Source organism: Macaca fascicularis, chromosome 18 (assembly GCF_037993035.2).
Source record: "Macaca fascicularis isolate 582-1 chromosome 18, T2T-MFA8v1.1".
NCBI classification, from domain to species: Eukaryota; Metazoa; Chordata; class Mammalia; order Primates; family Cercopithecidae; genus Macaca; species Macaca fascicularis.
Genome location: NC_088392.1, coordinates 57,549,990 through 57,574,367, shown reverse-complemented (window position 1 = coordinate 57,574,367; position 24,378 = coordinate 57,549,990). Strand labels below are relative to the sequence as shown.

Genomic DNA, 24,378 nt, shown 5'->3' with positions numbered 1-24,378 from the left:
ATTCTTTAGTTTCATCATATCCCTTTTGCTCCCAGAAGTGGAGATCTGGCTAAACACTGATACATATTAGGAAATGAAGTCCAAATTTAAAAAAAAATATCACTTATCTGCCTCAACAGCTACAGTTTTGAACTCAGATATCAGTTTTAAATTCTAACAAAAGATAATGCTAATAAATACAGAAGCAGTCAGGGAGTCAGGGCAGCTACAATATACGGGGTTTTTGGCTACTGCCACTAACCCATTAGGAAGGTGAAACTCTCCTGGGAGACACAGATGAACACTTACTGTGTACATCCAGACTTGAAAGTTAAATTATCTTTAGTGAGTGTAAATATTTGGTGCTTCAAGAGCTACCTTCACGTTGAATGTGATATCCTCCATGACGTACACGCGTTCAGGAAATGCCTTAGCCACCTCCTCCACACTGTTGAAATATTGCACTGGCTCCTTTATATCTCGGTCTTGTTCCAGCAGCTTGAATTGCCCTAAAACACATGATAAACAGAAGAGATCTGAGATGTTTATGCTGGACTGCTGTTACCATGGCAACAGCATCCTCTCTCTTTAGTCCAGCCCTTCCTTGTCAAAGATTCCTGTTCATCATTAATTTTTTAAAAAAAGGCATTATGGTAGGTTCCATCAAACTAGAAGGTAGAGAGATTTTAAAATCAGCTTTAAAATGAAAATAAACTGCATTCTTTTTGTTTACGTTTAGAGTTTATTCACAGATGTCCAAAATCAAACTGAATGAATGCTTACTTGCTGTTTGATTTCAAAGTGAAAACTCACTTTGTTATAAATGGTTGTTTCTAACAGTAAGTTAAACATTGAAGTTACCTTGCCCATTAGTTGTAATAAGAACCACACATTTACATTCCAAAACCAAGTCTTAGAAGCCTGAGAGAGCTAAGTTTTTAAAATTAGTATTTACATTTTTTTTGCAAATAGAACAAAACGATATAATGGATTCCTGGCTTTCACATAACTCATATTCTTGGTTACAACAATATGCAGGTCATGTCTAGGGCTCATGAGCTGCTGTAATGTGTGATGCTGCTGAGGCAGAAGCATGGAGCAGCAGCAGACAGCTGTCTGGTGAGCTTCCTCCCAACCACTGAGCCCACCGGCCACTCAGCCTCTGGAGCTCCACGTGGCTCCTTTCTTTCCTTTTACTGCTATATAGGAAAATCATGCGAGTAGGCCATATCACGGTCTCCACAATTCACAGGATTTATGAAGAACTTTGAACATATTCCTAAAACATCAAGGATCTATCATGTTGTTTACATTTTCAGTATCTGTGACCCTGCTGCAGCATTTGAGAAGAAGGGTTTTCAGTTTGGAATCAAGACCATGCGCAACCATGTCAGGGATACAGTGTTTCTTAGTAGTTGTTTTCTGAATCCTGGCTATAATGTAATACTTCAGAAACATAAAAGGAATTAAAAGCTATCATGGGGCAGATCTCTCAGGCAGAAACAGGAAAGCTTTCATTCATAATCTCAACACAATTTTTTGAGCATCTACTAGGTGAAGACATTATTCTAGATGCTGGAGATCCATCAATTAATGGAATTAACACAAATTTCTGTTCTCCCAAAGCTTACATTCCAGCAGGAGATGGATACTATAATACACGAGTAAGAGTATACCATGGTAGAAGGTGAGAAGTGCTATTAAATTTAGGGCAGGGTGTGGGGGATGGAGAGCGCAGGGAGAACAGTCAGTGTCGCTGAGACGGTGACCTTTGGTGTAGGTGAGGGAGGGTAGTGCTTGGTAGTTGCAGGTAGAGGCCTCAGAATTCTAAGACTAGGCAACAGTCTGCCCAAAGACTCTCAGGTGGGTGGGGTGCCTGCCTGGCGTACTGCCACTATGGCTGGAGTGGGATAAGGGAAGAGGGAAAAGAAAGAGCAGTAGCAGGTAGGCAGACTGTATACGGCCTTTAAAGAGTTGCACTCTTCACCTGAGTGGAATGGGGATTTGAGCAGAGAGGAGGTGATCTAACCAATGCTACAGAAGGATCCCTCTAGCTGGCATGTTGAGAAGATCATAAAGGTGCAAGGCACAGAGGAAGATGACACCAGGTAGAAGGCTCCTACAATAATTTGGGTATGACATGGGAGGGGCTGGGAAGTGGTAACAAAGTGTGAGGATTCCGGCCTGAACAACTCTGAACAGAGCTGACATTGACTGAGACGGGGCAGCTTTGGAGGGTGAAGGGAGCATCAGGGGTTCAGTCAGGACAGGTAAGTCTGAGATGTCTATTGGACATGCAAACAGAGATGTTCAAAAAGTTCTTAGATAGACACAGAAGTGTAGTGGTCAGGAGAGAAGTCTGGCTGGAAAGAATAAATCTGGCATTCATCAGCACACAGATGCTATTTGAAGCCATGACATTTTGATGATGATGACCATGGGCTTGAGTGTGGACAGAGAAGAGGTCTAAGGTTTGAATCCTGGGAGACTGAGAAGGACTGGCCAGGGGAGTGAGAGGAAAACCAAGAGGGGTGCATCCAAGAAGCAAGGTGATCTGATTCCTCCCATGAGCAGGGAGGGGATGTCAAATGCTGCTTACTGGACAGTGAAATGAGGATTGAAAACTGTAGGATTCAGCAACTTGTATTTAATTGAGGACTTCAACAAGAGCAGCAGCAGAAGACTTCAAGAGCTAGGCCAAAGGCTTGGCTGAACTGGATTGAAGGCAGCCTGGGAAGAGAGAAACCAGAAATAATAAGAACGGACACCAGATGATATTTTGGGAGTTCTGCTATAAAACAGAGAAGAGAGATGGAACAGAGGCTACTGACAGGAAGCAGAAGTGAGATGTAGGGAATGTTTTTATTTTCCTTAGTATGATGGGAGAAGAAACAAGCATGCTTGCATGCTGATGGGAACGACCAGCAGAGGGGGACAAGATGATGACAGGAGGAATGATTGGAACCCAATCCTTGAGCAGGCAGAGAAGGTGCATCTGATGTTGAAATGGAGGAGTTGCTTTCAGACAGGAGCACAGGTCGTTCATCTCCAGCCCCAAAAGATGCAGCAGTGGAAGCTGTTGGAAGCTTCTAATTTTTCCAGCCAAAGTTGGAAGGAAGGTATCGGTTGAGAATAAGGTTGAGAGAGGAGTTGTTAGAAGGTTAAGGAAAGAGGAGAAGGTTGTTAAAAAGTCCAATCAGAGTGAACAACGTAGTATGATTGCTGGGCAGCATTTTTTAAGTTCCTACTTGAGGTTCATGGTCATTAATTAAAAGTAAAACCACAGAGTACGGTTGTGTTTTTGTCCAGCCAAAGTCAGATGCACAGAGGCTGGTACAAAGTAGCCAGAGATTCGGATTCAGCCAGAGCTGAGACTACCAAGTGAATATGAGAAGTGAGAGGGGCAAAGGAGTCAGGATGTCACAGGAAGCAATTATGCCATCTGAACATGGACCCTGAGCTGGATAAAATGGACACAAGATCCTGGGTGGGAGGGAAGGGGGTCCAGGAAAAAAGTAATGGGATCAATGGATCATGGATTTTGATGGAATTGAGTTTTGAACCCTAGAGGGAGTGAGCGCAAAAGCCATGCAGAGGAGAGAAGTCAGTGTATGCAGTTGAGAAAAGGGAATGATGGAGTTGTTGGTGATGATGTGGTCTAAGGTGATGATGTCTGCTAAAGGCTGAGATGGCAAACAGCTAAAGGACTGAGAAACCCAGGGGTATTAAAAGGATCATATTTCCAAGGAAAATCCTCCTTGATAAGGAGAGAAGTATTTCTGGAGAGAATAACAGTGAGCCAGGAACTAAAATGATGTCACAGTGAGGACAGAATCCTAGGCTTAGTAGGTAACTAACAATGATGGGGTAGTGGGTGATACAGTCTGATGAACAAGAGGTTTAAAGCCTGGTGGACAAGTGGTTTAAAGCATAGAGTTTTAGGGAATTGTGAAGTGGAATGGTAAAGGTGATGAGAAAGAATAAAGAGACCATTTATACTCCTCTACTTTGGGGCAAAAAATAGAGCTGTAACCTGAAAGGGCTTCTCTCAGGGAATATCCAAGTTCGGGTTTAACAAGATAAAAGTAATTTCAGAGGAGGCTTTAAGGATATAGACGTTTTGCTGGTGACGGACCATGAGGGAGGAGTTTTCAGGAGTTAAGAGGAAGGTGATAAGGAGAACACAGAGGATAAATCTAGACATGAAAGAACAGCTAATATGCCATGTAGACATATGTAGGGGTATGAATAATACATTTGAATATACAGTATGAATATGTTACAGTACATACTTTTTGACAAAAAATAAGTTTCTTTTTTAAAAAATAAGGCAATTTCAAAATAATACTTATTTAAACAAATTCTGGTGCTCGCTTCGGCAGCACATATACTAAAACAAATTCTGTCACAAGTTAAACTTTTCATTTGTCTCTATTCTTACCTGGTCCATGCACACATTCTTAACAATTATGGTGTTCTACAGTTTTATACCATGCCCTTGCCCGCCGAGCTGAGCATTTCCCCATACAATGATACCCGTGTCTGCACAGCATTTCATAATGGATTTAACTGTTTTTCCATTCTTACATAATTAGTTTGAGTTAGACAGATGCCTAATTTAACTGCAGACTCTGCCACTTTCAAGTTTTGTGGTGCTGGCAAGTTACAAATCCGCCTGAGCCTTGTTTCCTCACCTGTAAAATGGGGATACTTCAAGGGCTGCCATGAGGATTAAATGCTATGATGCATCCAAAGTATTTAGCATAAGTGACCATTCAACAACTCCTAGCTTCTATTCCTCTTCTCAAGATGCATACAGATTGTCATTTCTTGGGTCACTTTTTTTTTTTTTTTTGGATAGAGTCTCACTCTGTCTCCTAGGCTGGAGTGCAATGGTGCGATCTCAGCTCACTGCAATCTCCTAGGTTCAAGCCATTCTCCTGCCTCAGCCTCCTGAGCAGCTGGGATTACAGGCACACCACCACGCCTGGCTAATTTTTGTATTTTTAGTAGAGACGGGGTTTCACCATGTTGGTCAGGCTGGTCTCGAACTCCTGACCTCGTGATCCGCCCGCCTCAGCCTCCCAAAGTGCTGGGATTACAGGTGTGAGCCACCGCGCCCGGCCAATTTTTTTGATTAACAAAAGAAATTATAGATTTGGAATATGAACACAATTCAAGCTATCATTAAGCCAGGTATATTTTCATGAAAACCTGCAAATGGTATCTTTCCAAGAGTATTTAGTAAGTTTAATTTATTGTAATTTTATGATCAATATTTTAGAAAAATGTTCTCAAGATGCAGGGATTCATATGTATGCCACTCATCGAGTAGTCCAGAGATGCTCAATCTCTGAGGTAAGAGGTTACCTGAAAGCATCATGCCTGTAATAAATTCCATTCTGTCCCTTCAGAAATGTACTCATAGGCCAAGGATGCATCCCTGCACCCTAATATATCAAACATTACACTACAGACTATCTAGCAGATATAGATACACTATAGAGCTATCTAGCAGAAATATAACAAGCCACATGTGCAATTACATTTTTTCTAGTAGCCACATTTAAAGAGAAGAGGTAAAATTTAAATAGCACATTTTATTTAAACCAATACATCTAAATTCAATACAAACATCACTAATGATGTGTGTATATATGTATATATATACACTTTTGCATTAAGTCTTTTAAATCTGGTGTATGTTTTACACTTAGGGATCACCTCAGTTCAGACTAGCCACATTTCAAATGCTCCATAGCTCCATGTGGCTACTGGCTGTTATACTGGACAGTAGGTACAGGTCTCGAATATCTCTGCATTCCCTTAAAACTGTGATTGCAGGTATTGTTCGAGTCCTTAAATAAAGATTACATGATAGAATCCTCTTTGGGAAAAAGATGTATTTCCTGAAAAAGAAAAATATTTCTTCTCATGAAATAAGAAGAGCTTTCGAATTCCTATTTTCCTTTTTGCCCTGTATGCCATGATTGCCGATTTTCTGGCTTAAATAACAGAATCTTGGTTTTTGATATAACCACCTTTATCCCCTTGTTTCCTAACTTGGGTTCTTGTTCTTTAATTATTTTTCTATTGTGTCTGTGATCTTGTACTATCAGCAGCCTCAAACATATTTTGGCATATAGAACAAATGAATAATCACTTTTGGTATGGTCATAGAGTCCATATTACGTGGCATAATCACCTGTGTTTTGTCATCCTGTTGGACAGAAAGACTTCAGAATCACATGTGCACGGGATCATGTATAAGAAATTCTACTGAGAACGATTAACACACACAGATAAGAGAACAAGGGGAAAAACTAACAGCTAAATATGACCAAAAGCTACAACTTTTAACATTTATGCATATAGTATATCAGATGAATAGGTTCCTTTCATTCGTTCTTTTAATTGTTTAGTGAATACCCAATTGTCAGTTAATTTCTCTCTTCTCTTTTCCATAGTGTTTTCAGGTGGTCCTGGAAGATTTTAATTTACATATTTGTGTACATATATTATATTTTAAACACTCTCCTGTGATGTTAAATTATTGAAAACCAAACACTACCTTACATTTCCTTATTTTTGAGACAATGTCTGGCTCTATTGCCCAGGCTGGAGTGCAGTGGTACCATCTTGGCTTACTGGCCCCCCAAACTCAAGCCATCCTCTCACCTCAGCCTCCCAAGTAGCTGGGACTACAGGCACATGCCACCACACCCAGCTAATTGTTGTATTTTTTTGTAGAGACGGGGTTTTGCCATGTTGCCCAGGACAGTCTTGAACTTGTGAGCCTAAGCAATCTGCCCACGTCAGCCTCCCAAAGTGTGCTGGGATTACAGGTGTGAGTCACTGCACACAGCCCTACTTTGCATTTCTTGCACCCCACAAATGTCTTTAAAATAGAAACAGCTAAAACCTATAAAATATTTTCTTAATGTAATGTTTAAACACTGGGTCACAATACACACGTGACTTCCTGTTGCAGGAGTTGGCAAACTTGTTCTGTAAATATTTTAGGTTTCATGAACTAAACAGTCTCTATTCATAACTACTCAACTCTGGCCATGTAGGGCAAAATCAGCCATAGACAATACACAAGTGAATAAGAGCAGCTGTGCTCCAAAAAACTTTATTTACGAAAACAGGCCACAGTGTGCTGACCTGTGTCCTGCTGGAAGGAGTGGAAAGTATAGGTCAGGGAAGTGGCAAGACAAGACATTAGAAGTGAAAATGGGCCAGGCGTGGTGGCTCACGCCTGTAATCACAGCACTTTGGCAGGCCGAAGCGGACAGATCACTGAAGGCAAGGAGTTTAAGACCAACCTGGCCAACATGGTGAAACCTCGTCTTTACTAAAAATACAAAAATTAGCCTGGAGTGGAGGCACATGCTTGTGATACCAGTTACTCAGGAGGCCGAGGCAGGAGAATCACTTGAACCCAGGAGGCACAAGTTGCAGTGAGCTGAGATTGCATCATTGCATTGCAGCCTGGGCAACAGAGCTCTGTCTCAAAAACAAAAGAAAGACAGAAAGAAAGAAAGATAGACAGACAGAAAGAAGGAAAGAAAGAAAAGGAAGGAAGGAAGGAAGGAAGGAAGGAAGGAAGGAAGGAAGGAAGGAAGGAAGGAAAAAAAAAAAAAGAAAATGACTAGTCCTTTTATTGCATACCACTGAACAGTCATACCAGGGTCTCTTGTAAGGTACCTGAAATCACATTCTAAGTTGCCCATGTTTGTCTTTGAAAGGCAGTTTTCCCTTTAACTAGGAATCTAATATCAACAAGTAAAAGCTGTAGAAGTGGACTTATATTAAAAGAATACTGTAAACAACCAGCAAACATGAAGGCCTACATTTTCTCACTGTGTTTTTGCAAGATAAAATTTCTATGAACTTTTATTTTGCTTCTTCTTTTTCTTCTTTTCTTTTCTTTTCTTTTCTTTTAAAAAGAATGTAACATTCTCAGATTAGCCAACGTTAAGAACTCTGGGAAAAATGCTGAGTATTACTACCTCCTCTGTGATGGCTGTGGCCTGGAAATCGGAACTTGGAGTCCAATCTTGGAGACAATCTAAAGAGTTAAGAGCCAGTTTCCTGCCAAAAGTGAAATCAATTTACATGACACATATTCCCACAATCCCCACATGGAGGAACTAATTTTTTAACAGACCATTTCACGAATAACAGAGTCTTTGTGCCACAAAATAAAAACATTTGGAGATTGTTGAAAACATCTGTTCTGAGATGTTACTGTCAAACTCTGTTCTTGAAAGGGAGGAAGCTGCATTGTCTTTCAGGAGCTTTGATGGTTTCATAAGATGTCTCCATTGTAAGAGCTTTTCCATCTGCAGGCCCCTGAAAATTCCAGGCACAAATTCAACACCAATGACATGCTCGCTAACTATGGTTTAAATAAATTTATGGTAATATTTAAAAAGCAAAGATGGAAGCTATATTTCATGATGTATTTCTAAAACTGTATTTCATAATTGACATTATGAAATAACTGTCATCTAGAAAATATCCATTTTGTGTGTGCCCCTCAAGATAGCCACAGTGAGTTATTTCAGAATGGACAACACATCAGTTAAGACGCTACAAATCCTTCCTTCATCTAAGTTTCGATCATCTGTATGGGGCTGAAGGGACTAAGCTTCACTCTCCTTTACTTATAGGGAAAGGTCACTTGTCAGAAATGAAAAGTGGAAACAAATTTTGCTAATTAAGAAGACAGCAACAATGCTGACATATGAAGAAATAAAAGGGGCCGGGCGTGGTGGCTCACGCCTGTAATCCCAGCACTTTGGGAGGCCGAGGCGGGCGATCACGAGGTCAGGAGATCGAGACCATCCTAGCTAACACGGTGAAACCCTGTCTCTATTAAAAAAATACAAAAAATTAGCCGGGCATGGTGGCGGGCACCTGTAGTCCCAGCGACTCCAGAGGCTGAGGCAGGAGAATGGTGTGAACCCGGTAGGTGGAGTTTGCAGTGAGCCGAGATTGCGTCACTGCACTCCAGCCTGGGTGACAGAGAGAGACTCCGTCTCAAAAAAAAAAAAAAAAAGAAAGAAAAAAAAGGGAGATTTAGAGGGGGTCAAATTCAGGTCTGTCCATTTTGCTTCTGGTTGGGAAGTTAGGGTTAGTGGGAAGTCCATTCTGTGCCACCAGTGAGGATGCAGCTCCCCATGACGTGTGCCTCACTGTTCGCCATTATCGCTGGCAGTGAGCACGACCTGGGGTGGCCCCTCTTTTGCAGCTATAGTTTAACTGTCTGCCATCCCTTCAGCACGGCAGTCTACTTTGTGTATCAAATGAAAAGAAACGGAATGAGAGCTGAGGCCCACAGTGTCCATCTGTAGACCCACAACTCAAGTGAGGAACATTCTGTTGTCATCTCCTCCATGACCGGGAGCAGAAAAATGTTGCTGAAACCAGCCCAAAATGATAAAGTAGAAAAGAAAGCAAGAGCGACAGAAATGGCACCAGAACACCAAAGAAACCTAAAAATGGCTAATGTGAGGAAAAAGATTAAGAAAAAGGAAGCCCAGAATGTTGAAAAGGCCATGAAGGGGAGGGCCCAGGTCTGTGATTCAGTGTGGTGCCTCCAGCATCATACCACACATGGCATAAAGCAGGTGCTCACTAAATAGTGAACGAATGAACTTTTCTTCTCTTACCTTTCTCAGAGATGGGCCCCAGACAAAGTTAGATGGTTCCAAGTCAATCGTACAAACAAAATGCATTTAAAATGGCTCAAATAACTGGCCCTTCAAACCACTGGCCCATATCCAAATGTGATGAGATCAGCAATTCTCAAGTGACAGAAACAACTAGCCAGTTGCCATTTTTCAATTAAGTAAATAAACCTGGGTAGGAATGTGGACTTACAAAACAATACCAAAGTTCAAACACACTCTTGTATTTTAATCTTATGTGCGCATGTAAGCTAGAGTTTCTATAGGATTAAAATGTAAAAGTAGGATTGTCCCATAAAAGATAAGCAGCACCTCATTTTGTATGGCACCAACCAATATATATTGCCTTTTTAAACTTTGTATAAATAAATGTTCACTTCCCCTAAGTGTATGAAACCTCATTTACCTAAACCCTTCATCAACAGTGAATGCTACCTCACTTCTCTTTCCTTGAGTAAGGTGGAAGACTTTTAAAGATTACCTAACATATGTACGTGCCAAACAATTCTAAGAGTACTAGAGAGTGTAGGGTGAAGAAGTAATTCTCCCTCCCAATCTTACCCTCAGATCTTCTTGCTGAAGCAGCTGCTATATAGTATCTTGTACATCTGTCCAGAGGCAGTATCTGATATAGTCTACACACATAATGCCACCCTTTTCAAAACAAATGGTTGCATTCTGTACAGTTATTCCATCACTGCATAAAAATCTGTCTCATTCTTTTAAAGAACGGCACACTATTTCATCCCATGCATATACCATAACTAATTTAACCAGTCTGCTGTTGATGGACACCCACATTTATTCCAATCTTTTGCAGCCACAGTGATATTGAAGTTAAATATGCTTGTCCTGAAGGCTTTGAGTACTTAATCCAAGTACATTGGTGGGAAAATGCCTAAATGAGGAATTGCTAAGCCAAAGGGTAAATGCATTTTTATTCTTGATACATATCGTCAAACTAACAGGTCTGTGTCCACTTACATTCTTACAACAATGCATTTCCTCACGCTTTCCCAATAGTTCATTACCAAACTGAAAAATAATCACTGCCAATCCAATAGGTGAAAAATAGTATCCCATTGGGATTGTAATTGTGTTTTTCTTATTATAAAGGATATAATTATTTTATAAATAATTTATATTTTATATTCTGTGACTTTTCTGTTCATTTTCTTATTCCCAATCTTTGAAATTTCTGCTGACCTCAATCACAGTCTTAATGATAAAAAGAAAAACTTGAAATTCTACAACATGGCATTCCCTATTTTAAAATCTGATTACCTACATCACTTGTAGTTAGTTCCTAAAATTACTATTTTTTCATAGCAGAGGAAATGGAAGTGGACTTGGGGGAAAGGAGGTATAAGGAACAAGTCTCAATACAAAGTCTCAAAACATACAACCATAGAGAATTGGAATTAAAACCAAAGAAAAGAAGGCATCAATCAAAAATAATGAACTGTACCATAGATAATCTGTGGTTATTTCTATTTATTTCTCCATCTAAGATTTTATAAAGCAAGTGGTCAGACCATTACTTTCAATTCTGAAACAACATTCTTGAACTTAAGTAGGCCCAGAATTCAAAACTGGACCATTCTGGGATCTATGTTCTAAGCAGCCAAACCATTTCACACCATGCAAATTGGTTTCCCTATTTTTTTGAAAATGGGAAGACTGCACTTTTCATTGTATCTCATTGGTTAATTGCTTCTTCAGAATTACCAGAAGTTTTCTGAGACAAATTTATCATAAACATGATGGAACCTGAAAAGGTCTTGGATTGAACATGGTTGCTAATACATTATGAAATTTTGGCACTTCTTTCCTTGAAATCTCTTTGTCCTGAGCACTCACTGCTACTATTCTGGTTTTGATTCTCATAACTCTGTAATGGTATTACTGCTTCATATTTTAAGGCTGTTTCCATCTCTGCCCTTCCATTATCACACATTCGCCTTAAAATACAACCTAAAACAAACCCATCTCACTCAAGAACCTAAGTGTTCCATAAACACTCATAGAATAAATGAATACATAAACATATAATAGCTCTTTAATCTCTAACCACCAAGCCCAGACTCCTCTGCCTTGGCTTTTGTTTAAGTCCCTCCATGATCTGACTCCACTTAGGTTATGCAAACATTTCCCCGCCATCTGTGCAACCAATACTCACTCTTTCCACTTTGCCTTTGCTCATGCCCTTTTCTCAGTCTGTGCAAAAATACAGACCCTTTAAATGACATTCTGAGTTCTGTGCACGGCCATCTTCCTCTCTCATTCTGCTTCTTTTCTCACTCTCTTAACTCTCCTGGGGGAATTCCTCTATCATCCTGGATCCAAGGACCACCTAATATAAGTTGACAATACGTCAACCTTTCTCTCTAGCAGGATCTCTCCTAAATTCCACATCAGCCTATCTAATACCTGGTATACTTCTCCAAGGGCTCTCCCACAAAAATCTTAAAATCAACATATACAAAACTAAAATCATCTTTTTACTTCCTCAATCAAGCAACCATACAGGTCAGAAAGGATGGTCATCCTTGACATTTTCTTTTCCCTAATCTCTCACATTCAATTACTGTCAACTTCAGCTCCATTCTTTTTCTTACATCGATCAATTCCTTCTGTCTCCACTGCTACCACATATTCCCAACCACAGCATCTCTCACTTTGGCCAGTTTTCCTAGTTGATTATCTTGCCTCTAGATTTCCACCCCAGGAAACCATCCTCATACCATTGCTTAAAATTCAAATCTAACCATATTTCAATTTAGGATAATCTGCACAGAATTTATGTAAAATGGGACTATTGGTCATGATGTGGGTAGGCTATAGGGGAACCACAGTGATAACCTGGGGATAGTATCAGAGAAGATGTTACCACCACGGCCTCAAGGGACAAGAGAGGGACTAGTTATGGAAACAAAGAGTTGTATAAATACCCTGGCTTTGAGAAAAGGAGAGGCAGCTGGCTCTAGTGATTTTCTTAAGGGAGGAAGCCAACAGAGAAAAAAGACCTTGACTTCACTCTGTTCCTGCCCACCTCTGGCTGAGCCGATTTAGCCACTGGCTGAAACTAAAAGGCATGACAGTCTGCTGATTTAACCCTACAGGTTAGCCTCTGGGGTGGAGCAGGGTAGAGGTGGTAGACAGTAGATTTGTGGGAGGCGGTGGCACATAGGAGATGTGTATACAGGCCCTCCAAGATCCGGCTCTCACTTTCCTTTCATCATGCTAAAACCCATCTAGATCCATCCACAGTGAACTATACCAAATGCACCATCTGGAATACCTTTCCTCTATTCCCAGATTTCACCAATCTATTTATTTTCCAAAATCAATTCACTTATTACCTAAACTATAAAGATTCAGTTATATATCTGAAAGAATCTTATCTTTTGAATGATTTCATTATCTACAGATTTTTATCAAAGCATGTATAGTATTTTATTGTCCTTATTTGTTTTCTTGTCTTTGTAAACTAACCAGTAAACTTTGTAAAGACAGCAGATGTGTCAATCACTTTTTTATTCCCAGTACTCAATACTGGGCAAGACACACAGAAGGTGCCTAATAAATGATGGTTGAATGAAGGAGCTTAAGAGCCAGCTCAAGTCCAAAATAATCTATGAAGTGTTCCCTGACAACTTCAGCTCAAATGATTTTCATTTATGTTGATTACCAGAGTTTGTTTACCAATTCTCTACTTATTTTACTTCCTTTTGTGCTGTCTTCTTAATTAGACCATGGTGCCCTAACAGCTGGAATCATGTCTTCTGCTTCTCTGGTAGCTGAGTGTGAGTCCAAACTAGAAACTGAACAAATGCTTTCTTTGAAGAGTAGGTGTTTAGAGCAGGAGAAATACATAGTTTCCGGAGTCCTGAACTCAAATACTTATGAGACCACAAAGTCTTGTAAATTGGTAAAATCGATAAACATAGAAATGATGACCTCATAGCTCCAGCACCTGCTGGATCCCAGAGGCAGGAGACTTTTATGTAAATGTGTTTACCTTTTAATGGTTTTTAATAGATGGCTCAAATAAAAAACGTCACCCAGCCCCAAAACTGCTCTGTATTTCTTAGAGAGTAGGGCATAGGTGTGGATTGAGCAAGGGCTTATAACATCACTGATCTAGCTGATGCTATTGTATTTGTGAATGGGTTAATGTTGGTCAAGAAATGTGTGGAAGTCTAGGGTCTAGGAACTCTTCATTCTACCTTCATTTGAAACCATGGTCCTGAAGTGGTAGGCTACTCTTTACAGCTTTTAGCATAAGCATTATGAGAAAGTTCATTTAAGATGTATACTATTGGCTGGGCACAGTGACTCACACCTGTAATCCCAGCACTTTGGGAGGCTGAGGTGGGCAGATCACTTGAGGCCAGGAGTTCGAGACCAGCCTGGCCAACGTGGTGTGCTTGGCCAACTTAGCCAAGTGTAGTGGTGCGCACCTGTAATCCCAGATACTTGGGAGGCTGAGGCAGTAGAATCCCTTGAGCCCGAGAGGCAGAGGTTGCAGTGGGCTGAAATTGTGTCACTGCACTCCAGCCCGGGCGACAGAGTAAGACCCTGTCTCAAATAAATAAATAAATAAATAAATAATCAATCAATCGATCAATCAAGGTTCTAATATGTAAAAAGCAATTTTATTTGAGGAAGAACCTTTTGGAGAAATATAAAATGATCCATTTTTAAATCTACATAAAAAATAAAGAGCAGCAAAAATTACACTTTAATTTTTATTTGTAGAATTTCAAGTTATTTAGTATGAAAAGGGAAGGGGAAAACAAAGGTGAGTAGAAAATATAAAGGGAAGAGAAAAATGGGGAGAGAGGGAGAAAGGGAAATAGATACAAAAAGAAAACGAGACATAGAAATCGACCTATGAAAATGACAGTTACGCAAATAAACATGATTTCAACCCAGACAAATGAAAGGAAGACCACGCCAACACAGATGGACAAAAGATGGACATATGCAGCAGAGACAGACCTTAAAGCTACGCTACCATTGTACAACTACAGGCAAAAGTGAAGGCAAGCTGTGTAGAATCAAAGCTGAGGTGTCTAGGAATTTTCAATACTATGGTGCTTATGCTTCTCTTCTATGCCTTATGGAAGTATTTGGAAAGGAAAAAGAAAGCCAGACTGCGTACACAGAGTGTGAGGAGGGTGAGGAAAACACTCAAGGATTTTAACATTCCACCATTATTTCTCAATTGAAACATGACCCTGTTCTTGGCTTCTTATTTGCTCCCTTTTCCACAGCCTAACAGTAAACTCCCACACACCAGTGGGACCACAGAGGAGAGACTATAATACAAGCAGCTGCTTGAGCTGTGGTTTTCATTAGGAAAAAAGTTCCTTGATTATGAGAGATTTAGTTTTTAACCTCTGTGCCAAAACTGAAGTGATTAAAACTCCATGTACAGAAACACGAATGGTTTCTTAAAAGTGGAGTATAGGGCACACACGCTATTATCAAAAGAGGATAGGAGGACAGTCCAAATTCTAACACCCACGCCGGCCTGTGCATTGACTTGGATATGGGAAAGTTAGCAAAGACACGAAGTAAAATAAAAACATACTCTATAGGTCCCGCACTGCATTTCTGTAAAGGTTAGAGATACATTTTCACCAAAAATTTAAGCTACAAACAGCAAGGCAATCAAGTCATGAAATGACATGGGGGAAACTTAAATGCCTATTACTAAGTGAAAGATGCCAATCTGAAAAAAATTATACCATAAATGACATTTCTGGAAAAGGCAAAACTATGGAAACAGTAAAATGATCAGTGGTTACCAAGGGTTAGGGAGGAGGAATGGATGAATAGGTGGAACACAGAAGTTTGTTTTTTTCAGAGTCTTGCTGTGTAGCCCAGGCTGGAGTGCAGTGGCGCGATTTCGGCTCACTGCAACCTCTGCCTCCTGAGTCCCAGTTCAAGCAATTCTCCTGCCTCAGCCCTGGAGTAGCAGGGATTACAGGCATGTGCCACCATGCCCAGCTAATTTTTGTATTTTTAGTAGAGACAGGGTTTCACCATATTGGCCAGGTTGGTCTTGAACTCCTGACCTTGTGATCCACCTGCCTCGGCCTCCCAAGGTGCTGGGATTACAGGTGTGGCACAGAGATTTTTTTAGGGCAATGAAAATATTCTGTATGTTACCTTAATGGTAGATGCATGTCACGATACGTTTTTCCAAACTCACAGAATGTATAACAGCAAGAGTGAGCCCTAATGTAAACTGTGGACTTTGGGTGATTATGACATGTCAACACAAGTTCACCGATTGTCACAAATATACCACTCTGGTGTAGGATGTTAATGGTGGAGGCTCTGCGTGTATGGGGGCAAGAAATACATGGGAAATCTCCTTACTTTCTTCTTAATTTTCCTGTGAACCTAAAACTGCTCTAAAAAATTAAGCCTTTAGAAAATAGAAAAAAGGAAGGCAACTCCTTAAAGTCTTCCATTTGATTCAAGACTCAGGTAGGACAGCCTCAGTCAGGCATGTTTTGTTCTCATGGCTCAGCACAGGAATGTTAATTTTGGATTCAACATATACTCACTGATGATCATTTTGCCACTACGTCTTTGCACAGCAGGTAGTGTATTAACTTCCAGAGTTCGAGTCCTGGCTTTCCCTCCTATCATGCAGCTTTGGTTGCATCATAACCTTCTACACCTCCATTTGCTTTCCAGTTCTATAATACAGGACAATAATACCAACACTGGACTTAGGAGGATGACTAACATATATGACGGGCTTAACACAGTAAGTGGCACATGATAAGGACTCAATGAGCATGTATGTCAGAGAGAAGTCTAAGTTTGGGATGAAGATACACTTGTCATGAATGAAAAGGAATGTAATCACACTATTATTCTGATTTACTTACTGAATAGGAGAAACTTATTAGCTCCTTCTTACAGTAACACTGGAAAAACTCCTCCAGAATATGAGACATCAAAAAGTATTCTAAATTTGACATAGATAAAAAGATGGCACAATCAGTAGTTTGGTAGATAGGAAGAAGAGAGGAAAGAGCAATGCAGAAGGTATTCAGGGTGGCTCACTGCCACCGGGTTGGAGACTCCGGTTATGGGAAAGATAGAGACTGGGAAATAACAAGCATGTTCTTTTCCAGGACAAGCTACCTACTAAACTCTGCTCAATCCAAGAGCAAATGCAATTAAAATGGCTCATGCTTAAAATATAATTCTTGTAATAAGTTTGTGACCATAATGACAGTGGCATAGAGTCCTATGCTTGTTAGGAATCAGTCAAAACTGCAGTAAAAACAGAAAGGCTAGTAAAACACAAAGGCCCTACATTGTAGAGAGCCCCTCACTCTTGCTAAGTCTTTTTCTTTTAATTAAAAAATGGAGAAGAGAAGCAAAAAGCCATGTTGCTCCTCCGCTGACCTGCAGCACCATTTTTGCTAAAGTGCTTAATGAATGAGTATGCTTTCAAACAGTCAATACATACCTTTGTCCTACTCCCAAACCAGCAAACGGTTTTTCCCTTCCACCCCCTCACAAGAGACCGACACTCTCTTCTTTTGTTTTCTTTAGTCTTTGCTGACAAAATGCCCGCTCTTGCTCCCGTCTCCCGATACTTCATTTTCATCCAAATGCCTCTGCTTTTATTCAGTACAGATCCAGCTTAGCGAGCATTCTCTAGTGCCTTTCAGGTTTTGACCCTCTTCCATGTTAAACAGGCTGTGGTGCAAGGGTAGGATGGTTGCTCAGTAAAATATTCCATCCAACAGGGGCAGTTATGCCAACAGGGCTGCTTTCTGGCAGGAATGTCTGATGGGATAAACAAGGCTGGAAAGAAGAAGTACTTTTAGAGAGGAGTGGCTTTGTCAGGGGACAGTGATACATTCCAAATTAAAAAACACTCTTGTTTCTAATGTAAGAGCAGGCTTTTTAAAAACAGGAATCACTGGGAGAAATGTAAAAAGAACTGTAATAACTGAGTCAGCAATTATGATTTCTGATATTGTACAAAGGGGATCAACTTTTTCTTTTTGTGGTTGTAACTTTTTATTTCTTGAAAAAGAAAAACCAAAAACATCTTAAGTGCCAGAGATATGAAAAGGCTACTTTCAGAATTGATTAATATTTAAGAACCTATACAGATGCTGAATGGGAATTATGGCTAATATTTTATAACAAATAAGAAACATAATCATCAGATAATGAGTAGATGGATTCATTAATGTACTCATGTTAATGTTTACTGTTGAAAGACAGCATTATCTTCATTAATATCTAGTACATGGGACAAGTGATGAAGTATTTAGCCTTGCAAACAAAAGATTATACACAGAAAATTCATTATATTAAGGTGACAATAGCTCATGATGAAGAAAGCGGGTAAGATAAAAGCAAACAGAGATTGCGATACCCAAAACTGGACACTAGCAAATAAGCATGACAAGAAAAGAATGAGTAGAAAGTGAAGGAGTAAGATTATGTTTACAATTTTATTGTAAAACCTATAGTGTGACTGGATATTAAATGTCTGAGGTTGGGTTCTTGGCATGAAATGCACAATGTGGTATTCAAATATTTTTTAAAACAACCTCATTTAGTGAGACATCACTTAGTGAGACTAATATGAGGCAATGTGAGTAGTGAACAAGAGCCCAGCTTTGGAGTGGACAGACAAGTTTGAATCTCAGCCTTGGCCTTAGCAGATATGTGACCTTGGGAGGAGGACATTTCAGGGCTTCAGTTTCCTCACATATAAAATGAGGACGTTGATACCTACTTCGTGGGACTGTTACAGGGATTAAATGAGGCCATATATGTACAATGCTCAACAAAGGGCAAGAGGTCCCTGCCTCATAGTAATATGTTAATAATATGAATATTATTTTTTATTATCAAGATTCCATAAGAGAATTAAATATAAAGGCCAAGTTAATTTTTCCTCCCCATTTAAACTATTAGTCAAAATATTACAATTTCAAAGGTATGTATCAATGTATTACTCTGTTCAAAGCAGTATATGAAGTGCTAAGGATATTTCAAAGCACTCAGAAATATACTTTGAAATCTCTGTGTGTCCTTGTCTTTCATTTACATATGGATTTGAATTTTTTCCAATGTCCATTCAATTTTTAAGACGAGTGATTTAGGATGGCATATTTATTTTGAATATCCCATAAATAATTATTAAATACAAAATGATTAGAGAATTGATAAACTCAATTACTACAGGAGATAGTAGGATAGGACCTAAATTTATGCTGACTGGTATGGTTGATAATCTGTAGGTAGAACAGAGTAAACAAGTAATAGCTTCTTTCAGCAGTTACACTATATTTCCACCTAAAGTCTAGCTGAAACTTTCCAAGGCCAGGATAAGAGCATTTTGACATTATTTTCATGACTGTTATTCCTGCTAGTCATCAGGAGGCAGCTTCTTCCTCTAGCCTTCTGAGTCATTTTAACCTAAGCAATTTGTGGAATAAATGACGTTAGAGAGGGTTAGGTAAATGCAAAACATTTTTATATAATATGATAAAGATATCACCACAAGCCAACTGGAAAAGATCACTTAGTCTCTGGTGCTGGTAAAACTGGCTCACTACATGGAGAAAAATGAAAATGAATTCCTACCTGATACCAGCAAAATCCTGAAAATCAAGAAAGACACCACCACCAATACAATGATGGGCAAAGAACACGATGAACAGGCAATTTACTAAGGAGGTATCCCTAAAGACTAGCAAGCATGTGAAAAGAAGCTCAACCAGCCAAATAAATGCAAATTAAAAGCTATTACTTCTGCCTGGCATGGTGGCTCACATCTGTAATCCCAACACTTTGGGAGGCCTAGGTGGGAGGACCACTTGAGGCCAGGAATGCTAGACCAGCTTGGGCAACACAGGGAGATCCCACCTCAACAATAACATCAACCAAATTAGTCAAGCGTAGTGGCAAGCGTCTATAGTCCTACCTACTCAGGAGGCTAAGGTAGGAAGGTGAGTTGAGCCCAGGAGTTTGAGGCTGCAGTGAGCTATGATTGTGCCACCGCACTCTAGCCTGGGCAACAGAGCAAGAACCTGTCTTGGGGGGGAAAAAAAAGGTATTGCTTCACACCTAGTAAGACTGAAAACCCGGCCGGGCGCGGTGGCTCACGCCTGTAATCCCAGCACTTTGGGAGGCCGAGGCGGGCGCATCATGAGGTCAGGAGTTTGAGACCAGCCTGGCCAATATGGTGACACCCTGTCTTTACTAAAAATACAAAAATTAGCCAGGCGTGGTGGCACATGCCTGTAGTCCCAGCTACTTGGGAAGCTGAGGCAGAAGAATCACTTCAACCCAGGAGGCGGAGATTGCAGTGAGCTGAGATTGCGCCACTGCACTCCAGCCTGGGTGACAGAGCAAGACTCCATTAAAAAAAAAAAAAAAGAAAGAAAGATTGAAAAGCTAAAAAAATAAATTCCTGATGTGGGTAAGGAATTTTATTGGGCTACAGTGGGAGTGGGGCTGGGGCAGTCATTGTGGAGAGTGATCTGGCACCATTTAGTCAAATTAACTCTTCATATTACTAACACCCGGCAATTCTACCCCTGTGTGTAAGTTCCAAAGAAACTTCACACAAGAGTGTAAGGGGAATGCATGAGGACATTTGTGGCAGCATCATTTTTGCTGCTCACCCTTTGGAGATCATACACACACAGAGCAAAAAAAAAAATGGATTTTGACAAACAGAAAATAAATTGTTCTACCAAAAAGATGCCTGCACTCATATGTTCATCAAGCACTACTCACAATAGCAAAGATGAGGAATCAACATAAGTGCCCATCAATGATGGACTGTATAAAGAAAATGTGGTACATATATACCATGGAATACTACACAGCCATAAAAAAGAAAAAATCATGTCCTTTGCAGCAACAAAGATGCAGGTAGAGGCTATTATCCTAAGTGAATTAAGGCAGGTACAGAGAACCAAATGCTATATGTTCTCACAAGTGGGAGCTAAACATTGGATACTCATGGATATGAAGATGGCAACAACAGACACAGGGGACTACTAGTTGTGCAGGGAGGGAAGGAGGCAAGGGTTGAAAAACTAACTATTGGGTACTATGCTCACCTACATGGGTGATGGGATCGTTTGTATCACAAACCTCAGCATCATGCAATGTACACATATAACAAACCTGCACATGTACCCCCTGAATCTAAAACAAAAGTTGAAATGATTTAAAAAAAGAATAGATTTGGAAACAAGAGTGGATCTTTAAATAATGTTAAATGAAAAACATGAGACTTAAAACACAATACAATTTATGTAAATTTAAAGTGTTTGTATACAAACCACTGCACTTTTAGAAAAACAGAGCCAAAGGAAAAAGGCACAAGAAATAAATTTAAATGGGAGGGTGGGAGGGGAATGTACTATCAGGATGAAATGGGATAAAACAAAATCTTCCCCACACTTTTATTTCTGGGGAGAAAAGTTAAGACTAGTATTTTAAACATTTATTTAACATATCAGGAAGGAAACAGAGAAGGCGGGAAAAGGGAAGCAGGAAAGAAGGGAACATTTTGAGAGTCTTACAGCCAAGCACTGCAGTTGATCAAAAAATTAAAACATTCTTTCTTGAAATGACTGCCTTTCCAGCACTCTTCACAGTTCCATATAGGCTCCTAGAGACATGCTCTGACATACATACATACTAACCTCAAAACCAAACCAAGCGCTGTAGTTCACAAAAAGTCTGTTCCTCCTTTTCTCTGATCATTTCTAGAAAACTGACATCATAGATAACTCTAGGTTTTTTCCCCTCTTTAATTCTATTATTATTCCTTTGATGGGTAGCAATAATTTAAAATTTCAAGAACATTTCTCCCTCATACTTAAAAACCCTACAAAGAATGGGTTTGGAGTTACACCCTTCACAACCCTATGTCAGAGGTTGTGAAGAGTTTAACATTTCTCTACACACACTATGAATTCCTAAGCAGATCAAGATGAAATTATTAGCCATATGGAAGGAGGTAAAAATTGACTGAATTAGTTTTCAGTGATTTAGCCAAATGTATATTAAATTGTTAAATGTTAACACTATGTAAAAACACATATGTGGGTGAAATAGTGGACTTATTATCTCAGTGTGGAAGCAAAATATTAATCCTGTATATGAAATAAGAAAATAAGGCAACACATAGTACAGTTCTACAGCAGTCACATAAACTAGTGGTTTTCAAGCACTAGTGAACCTCAAAATCACCTGGAAGGCCATGAAAACAGATTGCTGGGCCTCACTGTGTCTGGTTTAGAAGGTGTCAGATAGGGATCAAGCTGCATCTCTAACAAGTTCCCAGGTGACAAGGTTCCCCTTTGAGAACTCCTGGCCTAAATAATAAGAGGAGGGACAGGTCACAATTGTATTGTTAGGACAGAGAAGAAACTGGGATATGAGAGAGGTCTGGCGGTGAGTTGGGTTTTGGGTCATTAAAAGAAGGTGAAAGTGGAAGAGTGAAGAGAGAAACATTGGCAGTGGTGAGAACACCTGGGCACAGGCAGAGCCATGGGTGGCAAGGACACATGGCAGGGACAGTCTCACACGGTTGGTGACCCAGGGCACGGGAACAGACATCGGTCTTTCCTTCCTCCCTTCTAGACCCACAGAACCGACTGTGTCCTTTCGCACAGGAAGGGTGAAGAGAGTATCATCTAGGTTGCTTGACAGAGGCAACTCAGTTGGGGAATTTCTGGTTGAGGACTTGCGTCCTCTTCCTCTTTTATCCTCCCTTTTGGGAGTGCTAAGACTTTCTCGTGTGCCTTCCTTTGGGGTACATTTTTGGCTCTGCTCAGAGGAGTGAGAACTACATGGCTTAGTGTAGTCTTTGCCTAACAGGTTTTGAGAGAGCAATGGCGGGGCCGGGAAGAGCACATTGTGCTCTGAGTAGCTTGGGTCTGAGGTCCTGAATGCTGCTATTCATTCGCTCAGGGGATGCGGTGTTTACTGCACAGAGGCACGCCATGTAACCACCAGAGACGCAGCCCAGCCCTCATGCTCACATGTGGAGCTTGGGAAATACACTTTCTACAACCAGTTTTGCAGCTAAGATTTAATTGACACTGCAGTAAGTGCTACAGAAAGGTGGCATGCAGAAGCTGTAACTGGTAGGGGCATTTGGCACTGGTGTGGCTTTCCTTGTACCTGAGGAACTGTAAGTGCAGTGTCGCGGCTGGACAAGGAGGGCTGTGGAGGCAGCAGTTCAATCCTATCAGTCCTCTGCTCTCAGCACTTCAGTAGCTGAATCCCACTCTCCTTCAGCCTCCCCACCTGTCACCAAGCCCACCATACTGTCCCTGCTGTGTCTCTTACCCTACCATCTGACAGGACACTGTTGGGACTAAACGGAGTAAGCCTAGAGAGTTCAGTGCAGTGCTTGGCACTTGATGCTTCAGAGATGGAACCTGTTGTTTCTAAGCTCTTAATGCTGGTCCCTCCTATCTGTGCCCTAGGCGCCTGTGTAGACTCTTTCCTGAAAACGATGGCCTGACAGAGAGAGAGTATCAGTGGCCAATATAGTGGCCTAGGACGTGGATTGAAATGACATTGACAAAAACAGACACAGGAGAGGAGAGGGGGGTGCTGTTAGGGGAGAATTTTTTTTTTTCTTTAGAGAAGCTGAGGCTGAGATGATAATAAAATAAAAAAGTGGAAATGTATTCAGCAGGCTGCTGAACTTTGGAAAGGGAGTTGATTAAAGAGTGAGACCTACAGCAGGTGGCAGGGAAGCTAGGAGGGTTAGGTTTTCTGTGGAGATGATGAGAGGGAAAAGAAAGACACATTAAGAGGAGGGAAGAAGAGGGATAGAGGAGGAGGAGGAGGAGGAGGAAGAGAGACAAGGAAGGGGAGTAGGGGGCAGGGAACAGGCACTGAATCTTCAGGTCAACATAGTGGATGGACCAAAAAGGAGAAAATGAACAGTAGACAGAAAGCTGGGAGAATGGAATGTTAGGGAGAGTGGGAAGAGGAGTCCCAGGAGAGTTCGCACTAGTGTCCAGTGCTACAGAGGGCCAAGGAGCAGACAAGGGAAAGACCCTGGGTCTGATGGTGAGAAGCTGCTATGTCAGAAGCCAAGTTTCAAGGGCAAGGGCCAAAAGAGCAGATTGAGGCCCCTTGCAGGCATTGCCGCAATCCAGTATTCCAAGTCAGAACTACAGGAGTTCTTGAGTAGTTTGTATCCCTTCCTGAGCCAATATATAAACTCCAGTAAAGTGGAAACCTCACCTCCTCTTTTTAATTCAAAGGAACCTCCACTACTGAAAGCCTGTGTGATTTCCTGTGAAGAGGTGGCTCCACGGCAATAGATCTCATCCTCTACATCATTAGCTGCTCCGAATGCTCTTCCTCGGCTGACAATGACGCTCAACCTGATTGCATTTGGTATTTTTTTTCCTCTTCAGTTTTGGAAATGATCTCTAGGTGCTTATCATTGGTGTCAACAATGGGGGCAGGAGCAGCTGTGACCAGCATGGAGTCAGGACTCAGGTTGCTACACAGGCTATTGTGCAGTCTGCAGAGTGAAGAGAGGAGTCTATTTGTTCCACCTAAACAGGAAAGCCACAACCACACAGGCCAGTCCCTAGATGGCTCCGGAGGATGATTCAGGGCAGGAGCTGTCAGGGATACTGAGGAC

The 24,378-nt window shown here is 40.7% G+C and overlaps 1 protein-coding gene across 9 annotated transcripts in view; it reads right to left on the bottom strand.

The window, feature by feature from the left end:
* GAREM1 (GRB2 associated regulator of MAPK1 subtype 1) overlaps window positions 1-24,378 on the bottom strand; it is a 319,538-nt gene that overhangs the window by 163,698 nt on the left and 131,462 nt on the right. For 8 of the 9 annotated variants that reach the window (XM_074022667.1, XM_074022666.1, XM_045378109.3 and 5 more), the window contains one exon: window positions 358-488. The exons of the other annotated variant lie outside the window; for it this stretch is intronic. In XM_074022667.1, coding sequence (XP_073878768.1) covers window positions 358-488 — 131 coding nt within the window. The remainder of the gene's footprint in view (window positions 1-357; window positions 489-24,378) is intronic. 9 annotated transcript variants of the gene reach the window in all.